The sequence below is a fragment of the Podarcis pityusensis genome, assembly GCF_964106645.2.
Source record: "Podarcis pityusensis genome assembly, chromosome: 8".
NCBI classification, from domain to species: domain Eukaryota; kingdom Metazoa; phylum Chordata; class Lepidosauria; order Squamata; family Lacertidae; genus Podarcis; species Podarcis pityusensis.
The window spans coordinates 19,369,770-19,397,727 of NC_138033.1; the positions used below are offsets into that span (position 1 = coordinate 19,369,770).

Sequence of the window (27,958 nt, forward strand, 5' to 3'; positions counted from 1 at the left end):
TAACCAATAATCACACCGGACTCTAAATTTTGTGTGTGTGTTATGTACGGTATTTAAAGGCGCCTCCTTAACAGTTGCCCTTAAAAGGCTTGAACTGAGCCCTAATATAATTCCTTTTTACATATAAAAAGACAGCAATAACATGAAATTCAGAATGACTCTGGTCAAATCATTGTCTCAGCCGATTCTCACAAGATCTTGTGAAGATATTGGTTGTTTATTTGCTCCATTTCTAAACTGCCCATCAACTAAGTCCTCAAATATTATGAGATGATGTATGTCTATAGTGAAGAGTAAATAGAAGCTGTTAGAAAACAATTAACGAATAGTTGAAAGTAGGTAGAAAAAGAGAAAGGTCTGAATGCTGTGATGTACCAAAATTTAAAAGGTTGCTTTTTAATTGAAAAGCAAAACATTTCCAATTTTCTATGACAAATAAAAACTTTTTTTTAAAAAAAAATATCTCTAACTAGGAAGGAAAACCAACATTAATCCTATAACGAGCGAATAAACAAGTCTCTCCAGAGTACTGTAAAATCTGCGGATCGCATTCGCCCTTCTTGCTGCAGCTCCACACCGGAAGCTTCCCTTCCTCCCCCGCCTCTCCGAAGTAGCTCCGCCCCTCCTCCCCATTGGGCAGCGCTGGGAAATGGGGCGGGAGGGAAGAACTCAGCTCCAGCAGCGCGATGCATTTGCGTCATGGCCCCGCGAGAGGGCCGAGCGCCCAATGGGAACCTGTCTTTGGCGGCCTCCTTCCCGCCCCGCCGAAGGGCGGCAGCATGCGCAGGAGCCGGGAGTGGGCGGGGCCGTCGGGTCACGTGGGCCCGTCCCCCGCCGATGTGGTCAGCGGCTGCGGGGTCACGTGATTCGTTGCCTACGCGCGGTGGGGCCGGGTGCAGATGGCGGACGCCGAGGCTGACGCGGCCCTGCAGCCAGAGATGCCCCGGCTCGCCGCCGGCCTCAGCTCTCGGCTCCGGCAGCTGCAGGCGGAGCTCAGCGAGCAGGGGGTGGGCGAGGGCTCGTCGGGCGCCTATTGCCGGGACTTCTGTCAGGTGAGCGGGGCGGGCCTGGCGCGAGGGCGGTTATTTTGGGGGGGGCGGAGGAGGGCGCGCGCGCGGGACGGTTGGTGGCGGCGGAGGGGGGGAGGGCCAGGCTCGGCCGCTGGAGGAGGTTTGGGGCGCCGGGGGCCCGCGGAGGAGGAGGCGGCTGAGGCGCAAGGGGCCGCGGCGGCGGCGGCGAGCCGTTGCCTGGCGCTGGGGAGGCGGGGCCGAGGGACCGTCCCTGTTGGGAGGCTCCGCCGACGCCGCTTCCCGTTTCTTCTGGCTTCGCGGGAGGCTCGGGTTCGGGACCCGATGGCCGTCGCTCTTCTCGGGGGGGGGGGGCTCCCTCCCTTCTCCGCCCAGCCCAGCGCGCTCGGGCTTTCTCCGCGCCCGCTTCCGGATGCTGGTGTTTTCGGCGCGCTCTCCCCGCCCCACCGCCTCTTTTTGTGGCAGCGCCGGAATTGAAGGAGGAAGAGGAGCAGTCGGTTAAGCGGGGGGGGGGGGGGCTCTTTTAACGAAATCCATGACACCCCTCCCTCCTTCCGCGGACTCTTTCGCTTTTCCTCGCCGCTCTTTGCACCCACACCATGTCCTCTTTCGCTGCAGCTTTCTAACAGTCGTAGTTTAGGGGATTATCTCCTTACATGTTGAGGACCTTTGTTTATTTGTTCCTCTTCCTTGTCAATAAAAATGTTTATCTGGATCTCTGCTTCTGATGGGGCTATGTTCAGTATCTTGTATGAGTCTGCCCAAAGATGAGGCCTTGCTTCAGGAGCTCCTAAAGATTAGATGTGTCCCAGAGACAGGGCCCTTTCTGTGGTGGCTTCCTACTTCTGAAATCTCCCAACATATTTGCCTGGCCCCTATTTTTGTGGTTTGCTAAAGCCTTTTAATAGTAAACAAAAACTTATTTTCTCTGGGTTACCTATTGTTCCGAGAGTGTGGATAGAGTATAATATGGCTTTATTCTTATTTTTCTGTTTGCTTTTAGTTTTTGTAAGCAACTGTGAATGCCAGTTCACCTTTGCAATAAAAAACCTGTATTGACAACTTGGATGTCAGTCACTTTGTATGGTGTTTTGAATCGAATAGTCCTAATGATATGACTTTATTTGAAAATGGAGTTCCAATTCTTTTTCCAACTCATATTGCAATAGACTTTGTATGTTAGATATAGTTTTGGGTTGAAAGTATCAACAAAGTGTTTATACAAACATGAACATGCCACATTAAATATAATGGCCACATGGTTTCCATTTCAAGCTTGCAACAGGTTAGATAATATTTTCAGGTAGCTTTGTTGGATGTCAGTGTAGAAAGAAAGATTTGATGCTTGGAAATGATCAAAGGGTTGAGAAAGATTTGTGAATCAGTGAGTATGGGTTACCATTGAAGTCAAGTGGGTATCTTCTAGAGTCAACATATTGGTGGTCCCCAAATTGAGAAGCTCTTCCTTAGACATGTTTTCCTGCTAAAGCTCTGTTACATTTTGCTGTCAGATGAAGGCCATCCAGTTCTCCTTTGGGTTTGATGACTTTATACAATGGTTGGGTATGGCTCATACAAAATGGTAACTTAATATTTTGGATAAAGGTTTTCACCCATTTATTGTATAAATGGATTGAGATAATGTCCAATGTTGTTACGATTAAGAAGAACCATCTAAGAGTACTTTGGAAGAACACCTCCACCCCTGCTGACATGAACTGCTCATAGTACTAGCACAGGGAGGCAAACCACAGTGGAGGGAGCCCTTTAATATTGATTTAGATGGTGCCTTCTATGCATGAGGTGCTTTAGAAAAAATAAGAGTACAGTTTTGCCATGCAAAAATAGGAGGGAATTGGAGGCATGTAAAAACAGGGCCAAGAAGATGCAGTTATTTCAGTTATGCATTTATTTAGGCTAAAGTTTCATTGAGCAGGCTTTTGGGACTAGGGCAGCCATGGCTAACCAGTGAGCTGGAGCACAATTCTGAGTCTTGCCTGTGCTGATTGGGACTGGTGGAAGTTTTAAATCTCAATAGCATCTGGAGAATGGCGGGTTAGCCACCACTGGGCTATAGGGTTCTAAAGGCTTCAGCTGACACCATGAGTGCTTGGAATAGCTGCTTTTAGTGTCCACCAGGTCCTGCAATACTAAAACATCCTGGTCACTTTGTGTTGCTCTGAACCATTGACATATAGAAGGACTGGAGCACAGAAAAATGTGAATGCCACATGACCTCCAGAAATGGGTGATGGTTTATATTGTCAGCTTGGTTCGTCAAGTAGACACATGGGTTTTAAAGAGTTGTAAGCTAATAATTGTGGGACGCGGGTGGCGCTGTGGGTAAAACCTCAGCGCCTAGGACTTGCCGATCGCATGGTCGGCGGTTCGAATCCCCGCGGCGGGGTGAGCTCCCGTCGTTCGGTCCCAGCTCCTGCCCACCTAGCAGTTCGAAAGCACCCTTAAGTGCAAGTAGATAAATAGGTACTACTTTATAGCGGGAAGGTAAACAGTGTTCCGTGTGCTGCTCTGGTGCCAGTTCGCCAGAGCAGCTTCGTCACGCTGGCCACGTGACCCGGAAGTGTCTGCGGACAGCGCTGGCTCCCGGCCTCTAGAGTGAGATGAGCGCACAAGACTGGCCCGTACGGGCAGGGGGTACCTTTAAGCTAATAATTATTCTTCTAGGCTGCCTTGACTTGTATGGAAACAGGTGACATTTGAAATTTAGTTCAAAGCTCAGAAAATGTAATTGTGTTGGATTAGCCTAAAGAGAAGTGATTGTGTTGATGTCCCAGTGAAAATGAGATCTTTACTGCCTTGACAATTCAGCTTAATGATAACCTTTTATTTTCCATGTTTGCATCTTACTTTTTTTTTTGTAATGTCCTACAACTTTTGTTAAAACATAATTTTAGGTATTCAGTACTAGACTTAACATAATGGTTGAGTTGTTAGATTTCTAGATGAGATGCTGCTGCACCTTAGGACAATGAATCACTTTCAAGTCTTCCTGCTTTCAATACATGAACCTACTAGCTTTTGATGGGATATCACATCCATGTTTATATGTCTCTGCTATTGTGTGCTGTGGTGTTTGATATAACAGCAACAGGGCTGTTATAAATCCATGTAGGAATACAAAAATGATAAATGGCTGCATTCAGTTAAGTTTACTCTGTCATTAATAGATTAATTAAAGTCATTATTTTCAGATCGACTCCAAGGGAGACTAAAATTGGTACAACCTAGAGCAGGCACCCCCAAACTCGGCCCTCCAGATGCTTTGGGACTACAACTCCCATCATCCCTAGCTAACAGGACCAGTGGTCAGGGATGATGGGAATTGTAGTCCCCAAACATCTGGGTGGCCGAGTTTGGGGATGCCTAACCTAGAGGGTTTTGTAGCAACTTGAAGATAAACAAATTTAGTCTAGACTCAAGATCATGCAGGTGTATGGAATGTCTTTGCTATGTGAAATTTCAAAAGTACAATATGTGACAATTCACTCAAGTGATCGTTAACAACATTGACCTGCAGATAAAATTGCAGTGCAGTGCCACCAACCTAAAGATTTGTGAAGGAGTTGTATTTTGAGGTCAATAGCATGACCATGGGTACTCTCCTGTCCCAACAATATGCGAACATATTCTTCAATTCCTGTCCTAAAATATCTTGTTTCTGCTGTACCAGCCTAACACAGCTATCCTTCTGTATTTCCACCTTGAGATACAAGTAGCTCTCTATTGCAGTGTTTCCCAAAATTCTGCTTGCTGAAGCACACCTTTTCTGATTTCAGCTGGAGAAATGTTTTACTCATAAATCCCAAAATGTTCTCCTTTTTACATTTTGTAAGGGTAATAGCTACCCTTCCCATATCATAGAGTTGGAAGGCATCCTGAGGATCATTTAGTCCATCCCCTGCAATACAGGAACCTTCACTAAAACATCCATGACAGATGACCATCCAATCTACTTAAAAACCTCCAAGGAAGGGGGAGTCCACCATCTTCCAAGGGCGTCTGTTCTACTGACAAACAGCTCTTACTGTCAGAAGGTTCTTCCTGCTGATGTCGGAATCTCCACTTGAATCCATTGGTTTGTGTCCTACCCTCTGGAGCAGGAGAAAGCAAGCTTGCTCCATCTTCCATGTGAAAGTCCTTTAGATATTTGAAGATGGCTATCCTCTTCTCTTCATCTCTTTTCCAGGCTAAACATACCCAGCTCCCTCAACCGTTCCCCATAAGGCTTGGTTTCCAGAGCCTTGGCCATCTTTGTTTCACACCTTCCATATTGTCAATATCCTTCTTACATTGTGACATTCAGAACTGGACACAGTACTTCAGGTGTGGTCTGACCAAGGCAGAATAGAGTGGGACTGTACCTTCCCTTAATAAGAGACTAGACTCATGTTGATGCAGCCTTGCCTAGCATTCTTTCTTCTTCTTCTTCTTTTTGCTGCTGCTGCATCAAACTCCTGTCTCATGTTGTCTACTAAAACCCCTAGATTCTTTTAACATGTACTACTGGCGAGCCAAATGCTCCCCAGTTGGTTATTCCTGCCTAAGTGTAGAACCTTGTATGTTTCTGCGTAAGTTGCTGATCTGATCATGCCTCTTCATTGGAGGGTGGCAAACCAAGGACAAAGACACACCTGACATCCTTCTCAAAGGAAGACAATTCTTTTAAATTTCTGCATCTAAATATATTTAAAGAACTCAGTTGCATCCCCATCCTGTGAGTATCAACTCACAGTATGAGGGTGTCCTTTGCAGAGTCTCTGCTGGTGGACCCCCTCCGATGCTTGTGCAATCAGCAGCACACATAGTGCTCCAATGAGCAGCATTCAAAATTCACCAAGCACCAGCCCCATTTTGCACCTGGCTATCGGTCAATTGCGACCAAGTGAAGATGCCAGGGTGCCAGAATGGTGCCTGATGTCTCCACCATCTGGAGGTGCATGCCTGGGGGTCCTTGGATCTTGCCTGTTTTTGCGCACTATCAATACATCCTAAAGAATTTTCTGTCCATTGTATTTCATCTGCACAATCAGAATGAATTTCAGGAACCAAAAAGTTGTATTGGAAAACACAACTTTTGAGCTGTCTGGCCCCAAAATGGCAACAGCATTCTGTTCTGGTGACTGTAACTCTGGTTTAAGCTGCTATTCTGTGCTTAGCTTAAATATCTTGAGTTTTTAACACTGCCAATGAGTACTTGGTAGCTACTCATTATGTCAGTGGCTGGGACCTCAGCAGCTTTCCAACTTTGCTGTGAGCTTAGTTGAATCTGGATACAACTGATTTATGCAGGCAGAACAGAGGCTGATTGGAGGACAAGGCCATAACAAGTGACTATGGGGAGACACTTGGCAGCCTTTCTGTGGGAGAGTGCTATAGTGCTCATGTCCTGCTTGTGGACTTTGTATAGACATCTTTTTGGCCACTGTGAGGACAGAATTCTGGACTAGATAAGCCCCTGAGAACTGCTCTTAAATTCATTGAGATTGTATTTGGGGCTCATGGACTCTTCTGTTTGGTTTTCTGTGGCATGCTGTGTGAGAGTCTCCACTCTTACTTAGTCTTCCTTACCTGTTGATAGCGTTGCACAGTTTGTGGGAATGGCTTAGTTTTATCTTTACAGGAATTGGGGGTGCAACCATGTAAAGTATGAATTGAGCAGATGAGAAGTCAACAAGCAGTAGGATATCAGGTGGAGGAGCTAGGGGTGCAGGTGATGGTTGCTTTAAAATCCTACCCATTCATGAGAAAGGATTGACTTGGTTCTTGATGTATCCTCAGGGAAAATGCTTGATTGTACATAAACCCAACAAATAAAATTACCAAACACGAGTAAAAGCACCAACCAAAGAGAACATGAAAGATGGAAGGAACTTGAGAAAGCTTTCATGAAGTGGGAGAACTGATGATCCTGGAAAAAACTAGTAGCAGAAAATAATGTCACATTTCTTTTTAAAGGGCAGATTTTTACAAATTGAGAAAATCGCAAACTATGTCATGAACAAAAAGTATGCAAAAGGGGGTGTGTGTTGGTAAAGGTAAAGGGACCCCTGACCATTAGGTCCAGTTGCGACCGACTCTGGGGTTGCGGCGCTCATATCGCTTTATTGGCAGAGGGAGCTGGCGCACAGCTTCCGGGTCATGTGGCCAGCATGACTAAGCTGCTTCTGGCGAACCAGAGCAGCACATGGAAACGCCGTTTACCTTCCCGCTGGAGCGGTGCCTATTTATCTACTTGCACTTTGACGTGCTTTCAAACTGCTAGGTTGGCAGGAGCAGGGACTGAGCAACGGGAGCTCACCCCGTCGCGGGGATTTGAACCACCGACCTTCTGATCGGCAAGCCCTAGGCTCTGTGGTTTAACCCACAGCTCCACCTGTTGTGTTGTGTGTTGGTGGGGTACCATTAAATAGGAAAAGGGATACACTGTTAAATGTGAAAGTGAGTTCTGTTGTTCTAGTCATCTGACTGTAGAAATGGGCAAACTCTACAAAACTGTAAGTTATACAGTTAAATGATGCATCACTTATACTTTATCAGTGCCAGAACTAATTCCAACTAGTGGGAGATGTTGGAACTGACATAATTACATGGAAATTCACTTTTGCTTGTTTCAGTACAGATAGGTTGTATCTTTTGTAAGAGCCAGGTGTGTGTTCTGTACCAGTTAGTTCCTCCATTCGAACGTATTCCTAGAACATTGTATTTCACCTCTTTATAATTTTGTAAGGTGTCTTCTGTTGAGACACAGCGTCAAGGCATATGTATGGAATGTCAAAAGTAATAGTTCATGCCATTCCAGCATGCTTAAGTCTTCTAGAATCACAAATACAGATTTGGGCAAAATGATTTTCTAGTTAATGTACTCAACAAATCTTTGTGGAAATAAGTATTGCTGGGGATAGCAAGATCTGTGGAGCATATGCCACTCTTCCTTGCTGCAACCCTAAGATTTTCCAGAATCCAACTTCTGATGATCACATTGACACATTTGTTTCATTGACACACAGAAATGGGGCACTGGGTGTTAGTAGCTGAGTGTAGCACTTTGCATAAAGCTGTGATTATTGCTGTGAGGTGCTGGATGTGACAGGGAAGTTCTGTGATGCTGCATACATGTACACACTTACAGAATAAATGTGTTTAAGAAGTATAATCAGAAAGCCTTCTAATTATGAACATCCTAATTATGAAGTATTGAGTTGACCCTAGCTGTTGACGGGCAGCAAGAACTATATTCCTATATTCAAGAAAGCTCACCTGCTGTAGATCTTGGCTTTTTATTTATTACTTGACTCACTAGGATGATCTGAGATAGTGTGCAAGCAGTTGACTACTCTGTGTGTGCGAGTGCGCACGTGTGTGGTTTGGGTATTTTTTTGCACCTTTACTCCATAAACTTATGACTGGATAAAAAGCCTTTCTGTTTGCTTTTGCTCATATAAAGAAGAAAGCTAAAATAAGATTCCACCATTTTTTTAAAATAATCATGGGAAAGGTTGGTGTTCAGACTAATGAAAGAACATGGCCAAATACTTGAATAGTCTGGTTAAACAAGACAGTGAGCTTAAGTACATTTATAGCTATACAAATGTAAGAATATTTAGCTATGATATTTGATAATTCATTGAGAACTGCTTGTGGTCACAAGAGGCTGGAAAAAGAGTAAAATACAAGCGTTTAAATTTAACTTCCACTATTCAAGCTGCTAGCAGTTGGTAGACACAATCTTGCAGCTTTTCTTTTTGCGCTGGGGGTGAAAAGCACTATATTGGGGCTACTGTAGTTCTCTAGAAGTAATAATAATAATAGTAGTAGTAGTTGTTGTTATTTTATTTATATTTATTTATTTATTTATTTATTCATTCATTCATTTATATATATCCCACCCATCTGGCTGGGCTTCTCCAGGATTGAAACAGCTTAAAACATCCTGAAATTTTGCCCACCTGGCTTCTTCAGAGAGCTTGGATGAATGTAATTAGGCCCACAGAGTGAAGTGGATTGAAACAATTGAGTAGTCAGGTACCAAGTTTAGGTGAGCCCAAGGGCTTGAGTTTGCCTACAGGGTTTTTGATTTAGAACAGCAGGTCCCCATGTGGAATTGCAAATTGCGCTGGAAAGCACTTACTGGTTTGCCATGTGACTGCAGTGGCTTATAGCTGAAAAAACAGAAGCCCAAAGTCCCCTTAGACATGCAGAACTCACACAAAAAACCTGCCTGCAACTTCCCAGGGCAGTGTTGTCAAGCAGTAAGCAAATGCCATTTGAGGATATGTTCACAGGAAAAGGAAAACAAAGACAGCAAGAGACTTGGAAAGTTAATTATTCATCTCTGCCAAGTTCTAATAGGCCCATTTGGATTATCAGGTTAAAATTGATGTAACAAGAGAAATTGAAAGGATTAGTGAGTATGTAAGTAAAGCACATGGAACACTGAGGGTGTTATGCTTATCAATATTGTGCACAGTAGAAAGGTGTGTTTCTCAAGCAGTGTTCAGAATTCAGATCCATGATCAGATCTACCTGTCAGAGGTATTGATGAAAAATACGGTTTGATTTATTGTCACACTGGCAGCTTTCTAGCTAGTTATTTTTTGTTTTATTTACCTTTGTCACCTAAATTAACTTAGTGCAAAGGATTAAAAAAGGGGTTTCCTATCAGCTCAATGAGGTCAAATGTCAATTTATAGTTCATTTGTATTTGTATTAAAAGTGCTCTTCCTATGGGGGGGAGGGGTTGAAAGGAGGTAATAATAAACCTGATTTAGGAAAACTTTAGTTCAAAGTTAAAAATGTAAGCATTAAACTAGGCCAGGATAGGTAATGATCCATATCTCCTCACCTCTCACAAACTGACTTGGAATCGGTCAGTAGGAACACATATCTGTCCGTCACCTGACATCTTAATGATTTGAGGTGATTGAGCAATCTCATTTGAACTTTGGCAGGTGCTAGTCAATGGATGCTGGGGATGTACCTTCAAAGAGGTAGGCAGGGCTCATATCTGTAACCATTCCTTTGACATTTCTGTAGAGAAAGAGGTTTGGATGCAAAGCACTTCTTCCAATAACATACATCCAAGCCACTTTCTCCAGTTCCATCTGCTGCAGTATGAAGTTCCCAGTGGGGACTCCCTAATGCTCCTAATCTCATAGTGCTCTCTTCTGATCTGCTGGTAGTTGGGGCCTCAAAGTGCCTGAAAATAGCTTTTTGGCCTGGAGAATGACTTTACCTGCTGCACACCTGAGCTTTTGGATATCAGATGATGTCACCAATATTATAATACGTAGGACAGGTGGACATGGCTTTGGCCTGTAATTAGGCCTGTGAACCAAAGTTTTCACACTCGGTTTAGGCCATGAGTTCTTAGTGAAACTTAGAAAATAATTTTGAAAGACTGTTGAGGTGGTTCACATGTCATAGCAAGCCATAGCTAGTTTTTAGCTATGGCTTGCTTTGGCATGCAGACTGGCCATTGTTAAAATGCTGTAGAGGCCCATGAATTTTGTTTAGTCATGAGAAATAATAGTATGTAAGACTGAGCTCCTGCATCAGCACTTCACCTGACTTGACTCTTGGTACATTATAGCAGCTGTGGTAAAATTCTAAAATATTATTGAAATTATTCCTTGTAGTGTTTTGATTTTTAAAAACTCCTCTTAAACTATATATTGTTTTCATGTTTAAACAAAAGTAAAGTAGATGTTAAGAACTTGGTCTAGTTATTTGTCAGTATAGTTCTTCTGCTGAGCCACAAGAGTTGGTGTATTTTTTTCGCTGGAAGATTAACACCTCTTGGTTTCCTAAATGCTGGGATGTGAAAACCTGCACCAAGACACCCCAACACTCTTTTGGTTAAAAGCAACTGTGAGGGATTTGGATGTTGAAGTTGCAGGGATGTGATTTCTTTCCTCTGCTTCCCCTGACAACACACTGATTGACTTAACTACTTCACAAGCTGTTACTAAGCACAGAAAGGGAGGAAGACAGAGATGCTATTGGTTCTGCAGCTGCTTTTAATGAAAGAAAAATATTTTGGGAAAACCTGATCATGGATTTTCCACATTCGCCTAGTTTGGCCCTTCTTTTTCAGGGTCTTCCTGAAAGGTGTATGCAATTCATAGCTCAGTCCTGCTGATAGCCGCACTATATTTGACAGAAACCCTGCATAGACTGCATCACTGGTTGTGAGCATAAACATGTATTATGCTCTTGTGAATGGGTTTGGCATGTGCCACTATATGCTTGGTGAACGTGATCCTCCCAAGAAAAAGAAAGAAAGAAAGTGATTACCTTGTAGGGAAATGTGATGGATGTTAAATCTTACCCACAAGATGTGAATACAAATTTTCATTATGAGGGTATATAAAGACTTTTGAGTGCAGGTGCTGTGTCTACAAAAGGCTGTAGATAAAACTTGCTAGTTCATGAGCTTATACTCTACTGCTATCATATAGCAGTTCTTTCAGGAGCTGCATTCTTGAAAGTCCATAAATAATAGTAATTAGTATTAGCAGTTTTGCTTTAGGAGGAAGGCAAAAAAAGAGTAGAGTGGCAGGTTGCCATTTCTTTGTTTTTGCTTTTGAGAAAAGTTGGAAAGTGTAATATCCTCAGCATAGAATTATAACATTGCCTTGAAATAGCTTAATCAGAGTTGAGAACAAATATTACCGCATTACATCTTTTCATTTATAGACGTTGCTACAATATGCTGACAATCCGGGTGCTTCGGAGCATGTTCTGCCTTTCTTGGAAGTGTATCAAGTCGCCATTCAGAGCTTTGCCAATGCCCGACCTTACTTGACTACCGAATGTGAAGAAGTTCTTCTGGTAATTGGCAGGCTAGTGTTGTAAGTACATTTGGGACATGACTTTTTAACAGAAAAGAGAATTTGATCAACAGCAGAGATTTTCAAGTTACTGTGCCCACCTGTCTGATATTGAAAATAGCATTCCCTGTATCAACAAAGCAGGGTGCCTGTTTGCATACATCCTTGGGTGGGGGAAGGTCATTACCAAAGGTGAAAACAACTATTCTGTATTTTCAAAAAGGCAGTGGAAGTTGGAATGCTCTCCTCACATCTCTGGCATGCAGACACCCCACTTCGTTGTAGGAATTTGTGGGGTCTGTATACTGACAGCAAAGCATGGGGCAGTAGTGTGAGGCTGCAGTCTTTCGGGCCGCGGAGTGGATAAAAATCAATGATATTTTCAATTTTTTTTAAAAAGTCAGATTTTTTAAATTTAATTTTTTTATTTAAATTGGAATTTTTTATTTAAATCGGAATTTTTAAAATAAAATGCTTTTGGAGGAAAAATCTTTCTAAACATAGTTTTCTATTTAAGTTACATTATAGTCCAAAGGCTGTTCATCAGGAAATAAGGATTTGTTTTTAATTATGTAGCATGAGGCTTTATATGCAATGTTTAATTTTTTTGGATAAATGAATTTTATTAATCCATTCACAATGTCATGTTCTTCCAGAGGTTTCTGTAAGATTATTTGGGGCATTTTTTCTAACGAGAAGATATTATCACAGATACTTGTTTAACAGTTCTCAAAAGTGTGAATTTGTGTCTGCACAGATAACATGCCTTTTTTTCACAGAAAAAAGTTATAAAATACACATACAGAGTTGAGGAAAAAACCTTAATCCCATTGTTCCTTTGCAAATTTATATACACAGAATCAACCCCTTACCACTTAAATTCCAAGAGGTTCAATGAATAGATTGTTTGGAGTGGAATAGATCTGCACAAGTAGCTAAGTGTGAAGCAGTAAAAATGAAAGTGCAGAATACTCCGCAAGTCTTGGGATCTTTGTGTAATAATTGTGCAAGTCAGTTGCATGTCTGTGCAACTCAGACTTGAGGCAAGTGCTGAAGGCGCTTCAGGCCTTGCAACCAATCCCACTGGGTTCCAACAACTGCACTAACACTTAACTGTACAGAATACAGCACCTGAATGTAGAAGCAAATCCAAAGGGGTGGTGGTGGAAATAGTAACTGGGATCTTCAAGTCCTTGGCGAGACCTTGAAGTGCTTGCCAGTCAACTAATCGGGGTTCACTGGTTCCAGGCCCTTCTTTCCAGGGCTCGCCTGACATTGTCCAAACAATAAAGTCTGTACCTGGAACTTCAGTCCTGCAGGAATCCCTGAAGTTCTCTGCTCCAATCCTTGGTTCCTCTTTTCCAGCTTTCCACCAGCCTGTTTCTCCTCAACCTGTTCTTTCTGCAAGCCTGTTCCAGCCTAGGCCTACCAACTTTATCTCTCTCCCCCGCCCCCCATTTCTCCTCTAGAAAAAGGAAGGCCAGCCTCTCCAAAGCCAGGCCTGCTGGGAGATATAGTCCCTCTGAGATTCCATTTATATTTATAGTCTGAGATTTATCACAATATTCTCTCCCTGGAGGAGAAAACTCAGTCTTAAGGGTTTTTTTGTGTGTACTAAAACTCAGTCTTAATTTTTAAAAAAATTGTTTAACCACATCAGTTAACAAACATGGATACATATGCTATAATGTTATTGTTTTAGTTAAATAAATTGTTTAAATGGAAGGAAATGGTTATTTTTCTCCTTCCAATAAAGTGCAGCAGAAGAGTTGTCCAAATATAGTTAACATTAAACCTCACAATAATTTCATAATTATCTGTCTATGTATTTCTTAAGAGTATAAACAAATCAGTATTTTTTGATATAACTGTAAAAACTACTCTGAAAATTTATTATTCCAAAAATGAAGCCTTCATCTGGTTGTAAATATTAAGATTATACCAGCAAGAATAAGTCTTTCTGTAAAAAAGTGATTGAAATCAAGTCTTACTGACTAATGATTTAAATCAGATCCACCCTGTTGGGCATGGAGTTTGGCATGGAGGCCAGTTGCTTCTCTTTAACTTGAGACCGAAAGGATGGGGGGGGGGAGTTGGCTGGGAGGATGTACACCCTATGATGTGGCTCCAGGGCCAATGCCACCTCACTTTCAGGATCCATTCTGTGGCAAAGGTTACTCCCCTCCCTTTTAGCTTAAGTGATCAGGAGGTGGGGGGAACTCTGCTGAGAGCATGCATAACTGCTAGGATTTTACCAATCTGTTTCCCAAATTTAGGACAATGGGAAGCACCAGAGACTGTGCGGTGTAGTGGATAGAGAGCTGCACTTGAATCAGGGAGACTTAATCCGTTTCATGGGGGTATTGTGATTGGGGGAGGAGAATGTATAACCCTGTATACACTGACCTGGAGAATGGTGGAATGCAAGTTTAAATTATGTGTAGAGAAATAAGCATTATTGTGAACTTGTAAATGGTATGGATCATGCCATCTTCTCCCCACGCTGCATCTTAGTGAATCTTGAGCCTATCTACTTTAGTTCCCGGGCTACATATATTATAAATGGTACTTCTTTGGAACTCGGTACCTGAAAATTCAAAATGTGAATGAATCTGCAAGACCATTATTATGCATCACATTGGTTTTCTTAGGTCAAAGATGCTGTTAAGAATAAGCTGCCAATACAGCGTGAAAATCATTCAGTGCTATAATTCCAACTAAATATTGTTACAGTGCATCTATCTTGAGTTCTTCTCATGGGAAGCAGCATCACTGCTAGTAGCAATTGTTATGCTGCTTAACAGCTTCAGCTCTTTTCTACTATGTTTTCACATTCTTTTGACCTAGAGAGATTATAAACAGAGGTACAAAATGACCCAGCGTGCTACTTCCTAAATGGTGGTCCTAACTAGCTTGGTTCTGTGATTTATTTATTTCAGGAGCTGTTTTGAACTACTGCTTTCTGTGCCTGAAAGTGAGGAGCAGTCTGAACCATTGTTAAGACTGTTTCAGTCTATACAGGCAAGTATTTTTCATCTCTATTCTACAGAGGACCCTGTTTCAACAGTTTGCATCTAGAAATATGTATTTTCAAATTATAACTAAGTAGGCTGTGGTATTTGTGGTAGTTCTTTAGTTGAATCCAGTATAAAATGGGAATAAATACATTATGATTAAGTATACCTTACCTGGATGTCTTATATGAATTTTAGTTCTTCATACAGCCTTTAATATATAGTGAGGTTGTAAGCATCCTTTTGTAACTTTTTATGTGATAGAAGAGTGCTCCAGTAGTGCAATATCCCCTGTCTCACATTGGGAGTAGAGGTTTGGGGAGACTTCTTTTAAAAGGAGGAATGTCTGCTAGAAGGGGACAATGCACAGCCTTCAGAGAATTAAATGGAGATAGTCAAATGTACCATTAAATAACACTATGGTGACATATAGGACAAAGCTTTAATGGCTAAAGTAATCTACTTTATCAGACTAGGAGAACAGCACAAGACAGCATATTTTCAGGCAAGAACGGACTAATTTCATTGATTATTGTAGGAGATATGGATGGTTACCCACCTCATGTTATGAATTCTCCATGCTTTGATGTAAGGAAGGCTATGTTACTCTGGGCTACTTGCTGTATAATTATATAGTGAAATTTCTATTACATAAACTTGTAGGCATGATCTCAACATGACTAACTGTAAGATACCTTCGTTTGTATCTACTCCTTTTTCCAAGCTATGTACCTCATACTAGAAATGGAATAAAAAAACCCTCCTCTAAATATGATGGTGGGGGACACATTAACAAAGCCAAAGATATTCAGTGGATCTGCTCTGAGTTCATTGGATATTACCCAGTGTAATTAAATGCAGGGAAAATGCCGTATTTCTGCAGCCTTTTCTTACAGCCTTGTGTAGTGATCCCAGCTGAGATATTGGAAATGTAGGAATTTATATAACAGTAATAATAAGAATAATTTATTACTTGTACCACGCCCATCAAACTGGGTTGTCCCAGCCACTCTGGGCGGCCTACAACAGAATATAAAGAACACACAATACACCAGACATTAAAAGCTTCCCAATAGATGTCTAAGGAAGGTTGTATAATTGTTTATCTCTTTCTCCAACATAGGATTCCCATAGTGCTTTACTTAAATTTGGAGACAATAGCCTCGAAACACTGGCTGACATTTCAAAGGAAGGTGTATGGAAGAATCCAGTTCTCTTAAATATTATATCACAGCAGCCTGTAGAAGCAGAAGAAGGTAAGATCTTGAGACTTGTACCTCAAATGAGAATTCCATTACTGTGCCACTGTTATGATGTGAGCAGTAGCTAGTCTTTCACACTGAAACATTTTGCTCCTAAAGAACTGAGCAAGATGATAGGTGTTCCTCAACTGCTGCTGTGAAGAGCATGCAGAGCTTTACCATGAATCCTGAGATGTCATTTTCACTCTTCCAGTCCTGTAGCATTCCCTTATCTGCTAGCTTTCCTTGGCCTAGATTCTAGGGTGAAGAAAAGTACTTGGCCTAGTACCGGCTTCTTGTTCATTCTTTCCCAACGCTGTGGTCATACCCCTTTTATTACATATGGCTGCCGTTCGTTACCTGTTGTGAAACTGCTCATATAATAAGATTTGAGGGTTTTATTCAAAGAACCATAAAGCACAGGGAGAAAATTTTTTTGAGCTGTTCCAGGAACTCTTGCGCAAGAGCTAGCGGAAGACAGTGCTGCACCACAATGTGTTGGGTTGCATTATAGTATGAGAAGCAAAAGCAGAATCTTGTGGCAGATTTTATTATGGCACAAACTGTAGTCTCCTACATCAGATAGAAACATGGGGAATATTGAATTAGGAAAATACTGAATGTAGCATATAGTCTTTAGTGCAGGCAGTAAAAGAAGCCTTTGGAGTCTGAAGAACTTCTGGGTTTTCTCCTACAGTGCTGTGGACAGGAAATGTTTTCCACTAGTGTAAGAGCACCTTTTAGATCCAGCATTTAGATCGTTGTGAAGTTTTTCTGAATGAATCTTGTTAATAGAGTTGAGGAATTCCCGAGTATTTATGCCACACACCCTTGCTTATGATGGGTCATTCACAGGTTACTGTTTCTCTGTAGAACTGCAAACTCAAACCCACCATAGATCATTTCCCACTGTTTTCATTACAGGCTACAACCATTTTAGGTGCGTCCAATTGATAAGCAGTCGCCAATGCACAGGTTCTTTTTGGATCTGGAAGAGGGCAGAATGGGAGCAGGGCAGGGTGTACCAGGCTAGGGCCTATACGTGCTCAGGGTGGAAACAACCCCCATGTGAAATGGTCACTGCCTGTACTTGGGGATAAAAGTGAGGCAAGATGAGAGTCCTTTGTTTGTTTGGGAGTCTTTTCCTTAACCAAAAACTTTCTCCCCTTCCACCTCCCCCCAATGGATATGTAGTTTAAATTCTAAAGAGTTTCAGGAATTCTAGAACAGAAGGCCATGAAATAGGCTGTTAGATGCCAACCACTGGCATACATTACTGCTTGAGCTAAATTCTGGTGATAGTGTATGCAAAAATCTTTTCCATTTCTTTTCTAGTCAACAAACTGATTAAACAAGAAGGACCAGTCTTTATGCAGATGCGAATAAAATACTTGATGAAAACAAACCGCCTTCGGCAAGCTGCTTCCCTATCCAAACTGTGCAAAGAGTCCACGGAAATTTCAAATACGTTGCCATTTCTCCAAGCTTACATCACTTGCTTGTGTTCCATGCTTCCAACTGAAGAATCTATCAAAGAGGTGAGTGGGCAAGCTCTGATCTTGGTGGTGTTACCTGTTCAATGCCTTTTAATTGTGCTTTGTATTTCTAAAATGTATTGCTTTATTGCTCTGGAAGTAGCTTTGGAACTACTGTTTTTACCACAACAGTAGTTCTAAAGCTACTTCTAGACCAATAAAATATTGGTGATATATACCGTATTTTTTGCTCTATAAGACTCACCTTTTCCCTCCTAAAAAGTAAGGGGAAATGTGTGTGCGTCTTATGGAGCGAATGCAGGCTGCGCAGCTATCCCAGAAGCCAGAACACAAGAGGGATTGCTGCTTTCACTGCGCAGCGATCCCTCTTGCTGTTCTGGCTTCTGAGATTCAGAATATTTTTTCCCTTGTTTTCCTCCTCCAAAAACTAGGTGTGTCTTGTGGTCTGGTGCGTCTTATAGAGCAAAAAATATGGTAAATATTAATAATAAAGCCAAGATATTTGCTGCGGAGAGACGGAGCAGAGGATTCACTTCTAGAAGTCTGCCTCTGCTGATACAAAGTAACATTAGAATTTTATTTAATGGATACAGTGGTACCTCGGTTTAAGTACTTAATTCGTTCCGGAGGTCCGTTCTTAACCTGAAACTGTTCTTAACCTGAAGCACCACTTTAGCTAATGGGGCCTCCTGCTGCCGCCGCGCCGCCAGAGCACGATTTCTGTTCTCATCCTGAAGCAAAGTTCTTAACCCAAGGTACTATTTCTGGGTTAGCGGTGTAACCTGAAGTGTATGTAACCCAAGGTACCACTGTATTTAAAATCCTGTTCAAAGCAGCTAATAACAGTTTAAAACCCCACAATGAGTGAACAATAGAAAGACTATTTAAGAAACAAGCCATTAAAAATAAAACACTGTAATTCAGGCCAATAAAGTAGTACAATATAAGATCTGAACTGCATTGTTTTTAGGTGCTTTTCGTACTTCAGGTAATGAGCTGGGCTGTGCCTTTGTTGACAATATGGACTTTAACACAGCTACTGTAGTGGCACAAACTACTGATTGCAGAAGGATAGAAAAGTCTTCCTGAAAGTACCTTTGTGTGTGCAAAGTGGTCTTGAATGAAACTATTTACAATAGACTTCTTTTGGATTTTTGTTTTTGAAAGATTGCAAAGGTGGACTGCAAAGAGGTCCTGGATATGATATGTAATCTGGAAGCTGAAGGTCAAGATAGTACTGCATTCATTCTTTGTACAACATACCTCACGCAGCAGCTTCAAAATGGAAATGTGTACTGCTCTTGGTAAGTACTATGTCCAGATATTATTTTCAAATGCATGTATTTGCTATTCTGGCTCACATAGGTCATTGAAGTAGCTCACATTAAAGAGAATGTTATCATTCTATGTGAATGAAATTTATTTCTTAAAAACAAAGTATTTACATTTGTTAAACATTACAGTTGTGAGTACATCTCTTCCATTTTCCAAGAACCTCTAGAGGTTGAACAAACTAATGTTAGACCCAGAGAACATCAGATAATCCTCCAAACTACAATGTGGAGGATCCAGAATGAGCAGTAGGGAGCATTTGAAACTATAATTTCAAAACATGGTTTCCCTCTTAGCCAGAAATGGAATCCAGTGATGATCTCTACTTTCAGGGATTTCTGCTCTCCTCCTTGTTTTCTCAAACTGTGGAGGATTAACTGAATGCAGGCAATTATATGAAGAAGCATATATTCCAAAAACAATCCTGTGTTTTTTTACATTTAATTTATTCTTTACCCAAATTAACGTCATCTTAGAAATAGGCTGTCTGTCAGTAATGTTGATGCTTGGAAACATGCTTGACAAGGATTTACAGATGTTAAATATTACCCCCAAAAAATCAGGAATGGTTAGATATAATAAGCTTAGATTGGATATAAAATAGAAGGTACTGTTGTTAAAACAGTGTTTGATGAGGGTGGAAAAATAAATCCTCGAAGAAAAGGTTGTTTCTATCTCAAGACCATGGGGAGCCATCTGGTGTCTTCAGGATGTTGCTGGAGTCCAGCTGCCATCATCCCTAGCCGGGAATGAAGGGAGCTGGAGACCAGTAACAACCAGAGGTCATCGTGTCAGCTATCACAGCTCAGGACCCCCATTTCAGGTCAAGACATGGGGGTGGTGGGTGGGGGGAGAGAAGAGAGATGAAACCTCAGAGGTACACTGAAAGTTGTTTATTTGGCTTCTCTTATTTGTATGACTCAGCTAAAGAAATTACTCTTGGCATAACTTTTCAGATTATCTCTTTCCTTTTTTTCTTATCTTGGCCTTCTGGTTTCTCAGTAATGCTTCTAGCATTCTGTACATTCATGTTTAAACCATTGTTAAGCTTGACTACTGGATCTCTAACTAAGCATTTGTCCTAAACTTTCTCCGTAGGGAACTGACTTTATTTTGGAGCAAACTACAAAAGAGAATTGACCCATCTTTAGATTCCTTTCTGGAGCGCTGCCGGCAGTTTGGCATCATTGCTAGGACATTGCAACACTTGTTCTTCCTAATTAGAGTCATACAAGCTGAAGTAAGTGCCTGTTTGGGAAACAGTTTATCACGGAATTAACCTGTGTACTTTCAGCAGATAACAAAAAATCAGTAGCTTTTGGGTGCATCCTGTTGTTGGCTATCCTGGGAAGACATAATTGATGGCTGCCTTGTGTCATTCTGATGGCTGAGCACATGACAAGTTGAACACCTGAACTTCACAGCAGCAAGTCAGACTGGCTCTCTGGCCTTCTCACTTGCACTTTTCTTCCCTTTCACTTGCTTCAGCCAAGTACATTTCTTTCCCTTTATGTCTTCTTCCTGTTGGAGTTCCCGCTGATTCAGGCTGCCTATTTTCTGTTTTAGATAAGCAGTACTTGCACAGTGGAATTTCCTATCTTCCAAGGCTTCATATTCTAGTCCTTAGAGGACATTGGCACACAGTAGATTCAACTCTGCTTTTACTCTATTGCTGTATTGATGTTGCTCTTTTTGCTGTACTACTGATGTTTCTTCAGCGCCTCTATTTAAAAAGACAAAGGAAGTAATTCAGCAGCAAAACTTTTGAGTGGAAATAGGAAGTGATAAGGAATAGTATGGAAGCAAAGAAGTTGAAAAATCCTTGCCATTGTGCAACAGAAAACAATCTACAAGTAGATATCTTGATTTGATGTGGTTTTCACACACACACACACACACACACACACACTCATTCTCTCTCTCTATACAGTCATACCTTGGAAGTCGATTGGAATCCGTTCCGGAAGTCTGCTTGACTTCCAAAACGGTTCAGAAACCAAGGCGCGGCTTCTGATCAGCTGCAGGAAGCTCCTGCAGCCGATCAGAAGCCACGGATGTTGCGACAGACGTTAGGGTTCCAAAGAACATTTGCAAACTGGAACAATCACTTCTGGGTTTGCGGCGTTCGGGAGCCAAAACGTTCGACTTGCAAGGCGTTCGACTTCCAAGGTACCACTGTGTATATATATCTGAAACAGATATATAAATCTGCTTCAGCATTCCAAGTATACTTAGTTCCTAAAAACTTGGGAATGGCTTTCACAAAATTGTGTGTATTTGCTGCCACAAAGTGTCTTTTATGCTTGAAAACAATTTAAAAGAAGCTGGATGGGGCTGATGGGAGCTGTGGTCTAATCTAAAACGTCTGCAGGCCACCAGGTGGCAAATTCTACTCTGGCAATGCCTAACATGCCGGTAAAAAGAATCCCCACTGTAGTAGAGTGGTTAGAATATCAGGATGGCAACAGAGACCGAAGTCCAAATCCCTACTTATCCATTAAGCTTAACTGGTGACTTAGGGTCAGTCATTATTTCTTAGCCTGATCTACCTTACAGAGTTGTTGTAAAGATAATATGTGCACCAGTGAACTCCATGGCAGAATTAAGTAACAAATATGACTGGTGCCTTCTTTAATTTTAAGAAAGTAAACCTCAGTATGTTTTTTTGGGTAAAACATTGAAGTTGATTGAAATAAGAAATGCCAGAGTATGTATCTATATATAACCCTCTAATCCAGGCGTGGGGAACCTGTGGCCATCCTAATGTTTCTGAATTAAAACTCTCACCATCCCTGGCCATTTGGCCATGCTTGCTGGTGTTAATGGGAATGGGAGTCCAGCAACATCTGGAGGGCCACGGGTTACTCAAATCTGTAATCGCTTCAGGATTGAGAGGGATAGCTCAGTCGGTAGAGCGTGAGACTTATCTCAGATTTGTGGGTTCAAGCCCCACATTGGGTAGATGACCCTTGTCCCTTTCAACTCTAGAGTTCTATGAAAACCTATCCATATATCTTGTCCAGTTTTTTCAGTTGTGTTTCCTTTGTCTTTAAGAGATGTCCCTGGGGGCTAAATTAAGATCTGACTTGTGCTCTCTTCTTTCCTATAGGCAGAAGAAGCAGGCCTTATTGTGTCTGTTTTGTTATGTGTGAGAGCCCTGCAGCTCCGATCAAATGAAAATGATGACATGAAGACCTCTGTATGCAAAACAATTGCATGCCTTCTGCCGGAAGACCTCGAAGTAAGAAGAGCATGCCAGCTCACTGAATACTTACTTGAGCCAAGTGAGGAAAGATACAGTCTACTAGAAGAGCTCTACCTGCAGCCAGATCAAAAATTGGATGAAGAAAATGCAGCAATTCCAAACTCCCTCCGTTGTGAACTACTGTTGGCTTTAAAGGCGTATTGGCCATTTGATCCAGAATTTTGGGACTGGAAAACTCTGAAGCGACACTGTCTCAAATTGTTAGGAAAAGAAGTTTCTGAGTCAGAGGATGATCTGAGTTGCAATGAGATGTTGTTCAATGAAACCGAACTGTTGGATGGTCTCCTAAGCGATTGCGAAGATAATAATTTTGAAGGTCAAGATATAATAAATCAGCCTAAAGAGAGGGTGAGAGTTAAAAAGCCGATTGGGTCCTCAGAAAGGTACCAGAGGTGGCTTCAGTACAAATTTTTCTGTGTTATTTGCAAAAGGGAATGTATAGAGGCCAGAATACTTCACCATTCTAAGATGCATATGGAAGATGGCATTTATACATGCCCAGTGTGTATAAAAAAGTTCAAGAGGAAGGATGTCTTTGTGACGCATGTGATGGAACATGTAAAAATGCCTCCTAGTAGGAAATACCGTAGTAAGAAGAAGCTGCTGTTGAAGAAAGAGAGGCTGGCAAAGAGCAGTCTAGCCAGAATTGCTTCTGTAGGCCTTGGAGAAAACCAGCCACTCAAAATAACACAATGTGAGCAACCCAGACTCAACACGCAGGATTACGTCACATTTAGTAAGCTAGAGAACTGCCACTTGCAGGACAGGGACCTGTACCCGTGCCCAGGCACGGATTGCTCCAAGGTGTTTAAGCAGTTCAAGTACTTAAGTGTTCACTTGAAAGCAGAACACCAAAACAATGATCAAAACGCAATGCACTACTTGGACATGAAAAACAGGCGTGAGAAGTGTGCATACTGCAGGAGGCATTTTGTTTCGGCTTTCCATCTACAGGAGCATGAACAAGTGCACAGTGGCCCTCAGCCGTACATGTGTGTGTCGGTGGGCTGCTATGCTAGGTTTGGATCAGTGAATGAGCTGCTCCATCACAAGCAACAGCACGACGATCTGCGTTATAAATGTGAGCTCAGTGGCTGTAACATTGTTTTCAGTGACTTGGGGCAGCTCTACCACCACGAAGCCCAGCATTTTAGGGATGCTTCCTACGCATGCAACTTTAGTGGCTGTAAAAAATTTTACTATTCCAAAACTGAGTTTACAAATCACCTGTCGATGCATATGTCAAATGGTGAAATAAAGGAGATGCAGATTAAGCATGAGGAAAATGTTTCTGGGGACAGTCTTACTTGCCTGTCAGATTTGGAAGTGTTTGAACAAAAAGGTCCTTCTGATCCGCATGAGAGTCTTAATTTGCCTTCGGGATCTACAAATTCAGAGGTAATCCAGCAGGTTAAGCAAGAATCTACAAATTCGGAGGAAACCCAGCAAGTTAAACAAGAAGCTATATCTGATGGAGAGGTGGATGGCAAAAGTAATGGCAGTTTAGGAAGCAATATTGCATCCCTAGCCAGTGAGACTCAGTTGACACCTTTGACTGAAGCAGTGGACTGTGGCCAGGCAACTCCTGGGAGTGATTTACCCCGTGAGAAAGTCTTCCTTTCATCCAATTTAAAAGAGCGGTATTCAAATGTGGCTGTATATTTTGATGGGAAAAGATTTACCTGTGGCTTTGAAGACTGTGGATCAACGTACAAAAATTCAAAGGGCATGCAAAAACATCTTCGAAGGGCTCATCCTTACCATTTCAAACCTAGGAGGAAGCTAGGTCTGAAAACTAAAGATACTACTCAGTACAGTGACAGTCATAATACTGATGGAGATATTAGTCCAGAGCTCATATATCATTCATGTAGAAATACAGACTCTCCAGGCATTATAGATTGTAATACAAGTACTAATAGCAGAAGCTATTTAAATGAAGAACTGTATCCTTCTTCCCCAGAAACTTCCTATTTTGAAGCTTCCAAAGTGTCCAGTTCAGAAGATGCAATGTTGGAACTTCTCCTGGGCTTGAAGCATTTAAGTTTAAAAAATTCCAGTGGTCATATTGGAAATTCTTCCAGGTTGTCACAGTCTCCAAACTCTGAAGATGAATCTACCTCAGACTACTTCCCTGAAGAGCAGCAAGGCAAACTACCAAAACAATACCTTACCCAATTGGCAGCCAAGCCATTTTTCTGTGAGCGTCAAGGTTGCACATGTGAATTTGTGACCAGGGAAGCGTTGTTCACGCATTATGTTAGAAAACACAATTATTCAAAGGAGACGGTGCTTCAGTTGAACATGTTTCAACATCGGTATTCCCCTTTTAAATGTCATATTTGCCAAAGATCATTTACAAGAAAAACACATCTTCGAGTCCATTATAGAAACAAACATAAACTTGGCAATATGACAGCAACTCAGAAATTACTTGGTAATGAGAGTTTTGAGGATCTGGATGAGAGCGCTGAGGATACGCTGAATGATACCATGGGTTCAATGTCTGATTTCTATGCCAATACAGAGGAAGAACTTGATGACCAAGCTAATCTGGCTGAAGAAGAGCAGTGTCATGCAAAGAAAGATGAGCTTAGTTCTGAAACAGATCTGGAGTCTAGTGAAGAAGCAGAAAGTTGTATAACTGGCAAGCAGACGAAACTGTCTGCTCTGGAAAGCCACCGGAAAGGACTAGAAGCAAGAGAGGGGAGGGGAAGTAAAAGAACAGTTGCCAAAGGAAATTTATGCTACATTTTGCATAAATACCACAAGCCGTTCCATTGTATTCATAAAAATTGCAATTCTGCATTTACTAATCAGAAAGGTTTGATTCGGCACTACAGAACGGTGCATCAGTATAACAAAGAACAGCTCTGCCTAGAAAAAGACAAAGCGAGAACAAAGAGGGAACTTGCCAAATGTAAAAAAATATTTGTTTGCAAACATAAGGCGTGCAGCAAACGCTTCTTGTGTTCTAAATCGCTTGCTAAGCATTGCAGTGACTTTCATGGCCTGGACCATGTAGAGGATTCCAAAGTGCTTTCTGAAACAGAGTCCGTGAGATTTCCTTGTCACCATCCTCAGTGTCCTGCTGCATTTTATTCCTTCCACAAACTGAAGCATCACCTGATGGAAGAGCATGCTACGGAAGAGGAAATAAATAAAGAGATTGAAATTCATTGTGACCTTAATGGTTGCAACCGAGTTTTCACAACTTACAGCCGCTATTCTCAACATGTATACTTCCGACACAGTGATTATGATGGGGTCTCGGAAGCCGCCAAAGAAAAACTGGCCCACCTTAAAGATGGACAGGAGCAAAGGTGCTTGAAAGATAAGTGTCTCGGGCATGAAGAGAGCGAGAAAAAGAAACGGATCTATGACAAATCTGAGAAGAATAATAAGAGCAAAGGAAAGCAGTTATATAACTTCAGAACAAGGGAGGAAGCCCTGCAAATGTGCAGAGACAACTGCAATCAGACACAGTATCCTTGCATGGTTCGGGGGTGCCCCTCTGTAGTAAAACTGGAAAGCAGTATTGTGAGACACTATAAGCGTACCCATCAGATGGCCAGTATTTATATAGAACAACAGTATGAGGAGCTTGTACTATGTGTCGAATGTGGTACTGTGATAAATGACCCCTGCTTAGAAGAAAGTCAGGGTTCAAATAAAGAGGTAAACAGTGACTCTAAGCAGGAAGTTACAGTGCACCCTGCATATCAGCGTGAAAATGAAGGGCATCGTGTTCTAAACTCGGACTGCAATCATGATGATAAAAGCAGTAAAAACGGCAGCTCTTGTGGGAGTGACAAGGCCCAGGAGGCTGGTGTCTCTTTGTATACAGGCACTTTAAAACATATCCACAGTCCAAAAACCAGGTGTTTTGTAGAATGTAGTCGATTGGAGTCACCTCGGTATAAAACAGACAGCTTGCCTGGAAGTGACGGAAGAGAAAATCCCTCCTACTGTGTGAGGTCAGGTGTACAGTTACAAAGGGAGAAAGATGTAAATGACTGGCAGCGTGCATCAGCACAGCAGAACATTAAAAACCCTCCTCCCCTTTCTGCTGCAAAAGATAAAATGCAGAGGCAATCTGCGCCAAAGCCGTTTGATTTAAAGTCCTTCAAACCAATGGGGTTTGAGTCTTCCTTTTTAAAATTCATCCAAGAAAGTGAGGAACGAGATGATGATGACGACTCTGAGGATGAATGGGAGCCGGCTGGCCGATATGAATTGGGTGTGGTGGTACAAAAAGAGAAAGACTTCAAAAGGGATGACACACGGGGCAAGACTGCATATGAAACTGTCCCGGCAGCAGCTGTGTCCAAGAAAAACAGCGGCTCCAGAGCTCATGGGCAGCTGAGAGGGATGCAGCCTCTCTTATCCACGGACTCTCCCTCGATCCCTTCCCTGGAAAACCTGAGGGCCATATTGGACAAGGCGTTAACAAAGTGTGGGGACAATGCCTTAAAACAGCTTCATTATTTGCGACCGGTAGTTGTTATTGAAAGACGTACGTTATCCTCGCCCCTCATAGACTTCTTCCCAACAAAAAAAACAGATCACCTTTGTGTGGAAAGTTCATAAATTGTTGTGTTTAATTTAAAAATAGAGAAGGAGGGGAGACTTCTTCCACTTCTGGGGGGGGCGGGGGCGGGGATGCTAATTGGTTCAGTGCACATGGTGTTGAAGTTAGATTAGGCTGTTCAATTCCATGAATGTATGACATCTGTCTACAGTATTGGCTGAGTTAATATAGCTCCCCTGTTAAATTAAGAGAGAGAGAACAGATATTTTGGTGCTAATTAACAGAATATGGAGCTGGGGGCTTCCTCTTGCAGAGTAAATGTGCATGATTGTATATGGAACAAATACTTAGGGTACCAAGCGGGGGAGGGAGGGGGGAGGGAGGGAGGATGGAACTTCTTACTTGACTTGAATGTGCACCTCAGGGTGCTTTGTGTAACATATTGTACACTACAGCATCTTATATTTTTTGAGTTATGAGTTTCAATAAAAATGAATTTTTTTCACCCATTTTGGTTGACTGTACAGCCAGATGTCCATAGCTTAAGACAAATTTTAAACTGAGTGTTGCATGTAGTGATTTTGAATCCTGACACATTACCTGAATGTGGCAGTGTGTTTTATGTCTGACTGGGAGTGGAAATGTCAGGGTAGCCTGTTGAACAGGAAATGGGGAAACTCCTAATAAGAATTGATGTAAAATTTTATAAGGTATGTCAAGAAGGAAATGAGCAACTAGGTAAAGACATGATGCTCCTTTAAACAAATAAGAAATTTCCCGTTATATGGATATTTTTAAGAAAAATATGGAAAAAGACCAAATGTAGGTGGAAGGAACATTGTAATAAACTTTCATTTAGATATATTTTTGGGAAAGCTAATATGCCTAATTATCCCGCCATTTTTGTGGCTATCAGTTTTTGGTGTTAAAACATAACAAAACACTGAGCGCATTTGCTTCTTCATTTCTTGTGTCCGGTAGTATAATCTTAAAAGTATATCCTGATGTCTCCTCCTCCCCACCCCCCTTTCCAAGGAGCTAAGAGCACAAAATCAATTTATCAGTAAGGCGTAAAGGATGCTTTATAAAAAAGGTATGCTGTGTTACCTTCTGTATACATTTCTAAATTCTTACTATATAGTAAGTATTGTTGGCCACCATTATATTCAGTAACAGTTTTCATATAACAGTTGCATACAGA

At 41.7% G+C, this 27,958-nt stretch overlaps 1 protein-coding gene across 1 annotated transcript; it reads left to right on the plus strand.

Moving 5' to 3' along the window:
* Positions 1–665: 665 nt before the first annotated feature.
* LOC308483019 (zinc finger protein Rlf-like) lies at positions 666–26,817 on the plus strand. The gene is given in 9 exon segments (XM_081016550.1): positions 666–865; positions 868–1,052; positions 11,745–11,899; positions 14,818–14,899; positions 16,016–16,148; positions 17,469–17,671; positions 18,797–18,933; positions 20,060–20,201; positions 22,071–26,817. Coding segments are annotated over 9 exon segments (5,949 nt in total). The 5' UTR covers positions 666–699; the 3' UTR covers position 26,817.
* Positions 26,818–27,958: the final 1,141 nt, after the last annotated feature.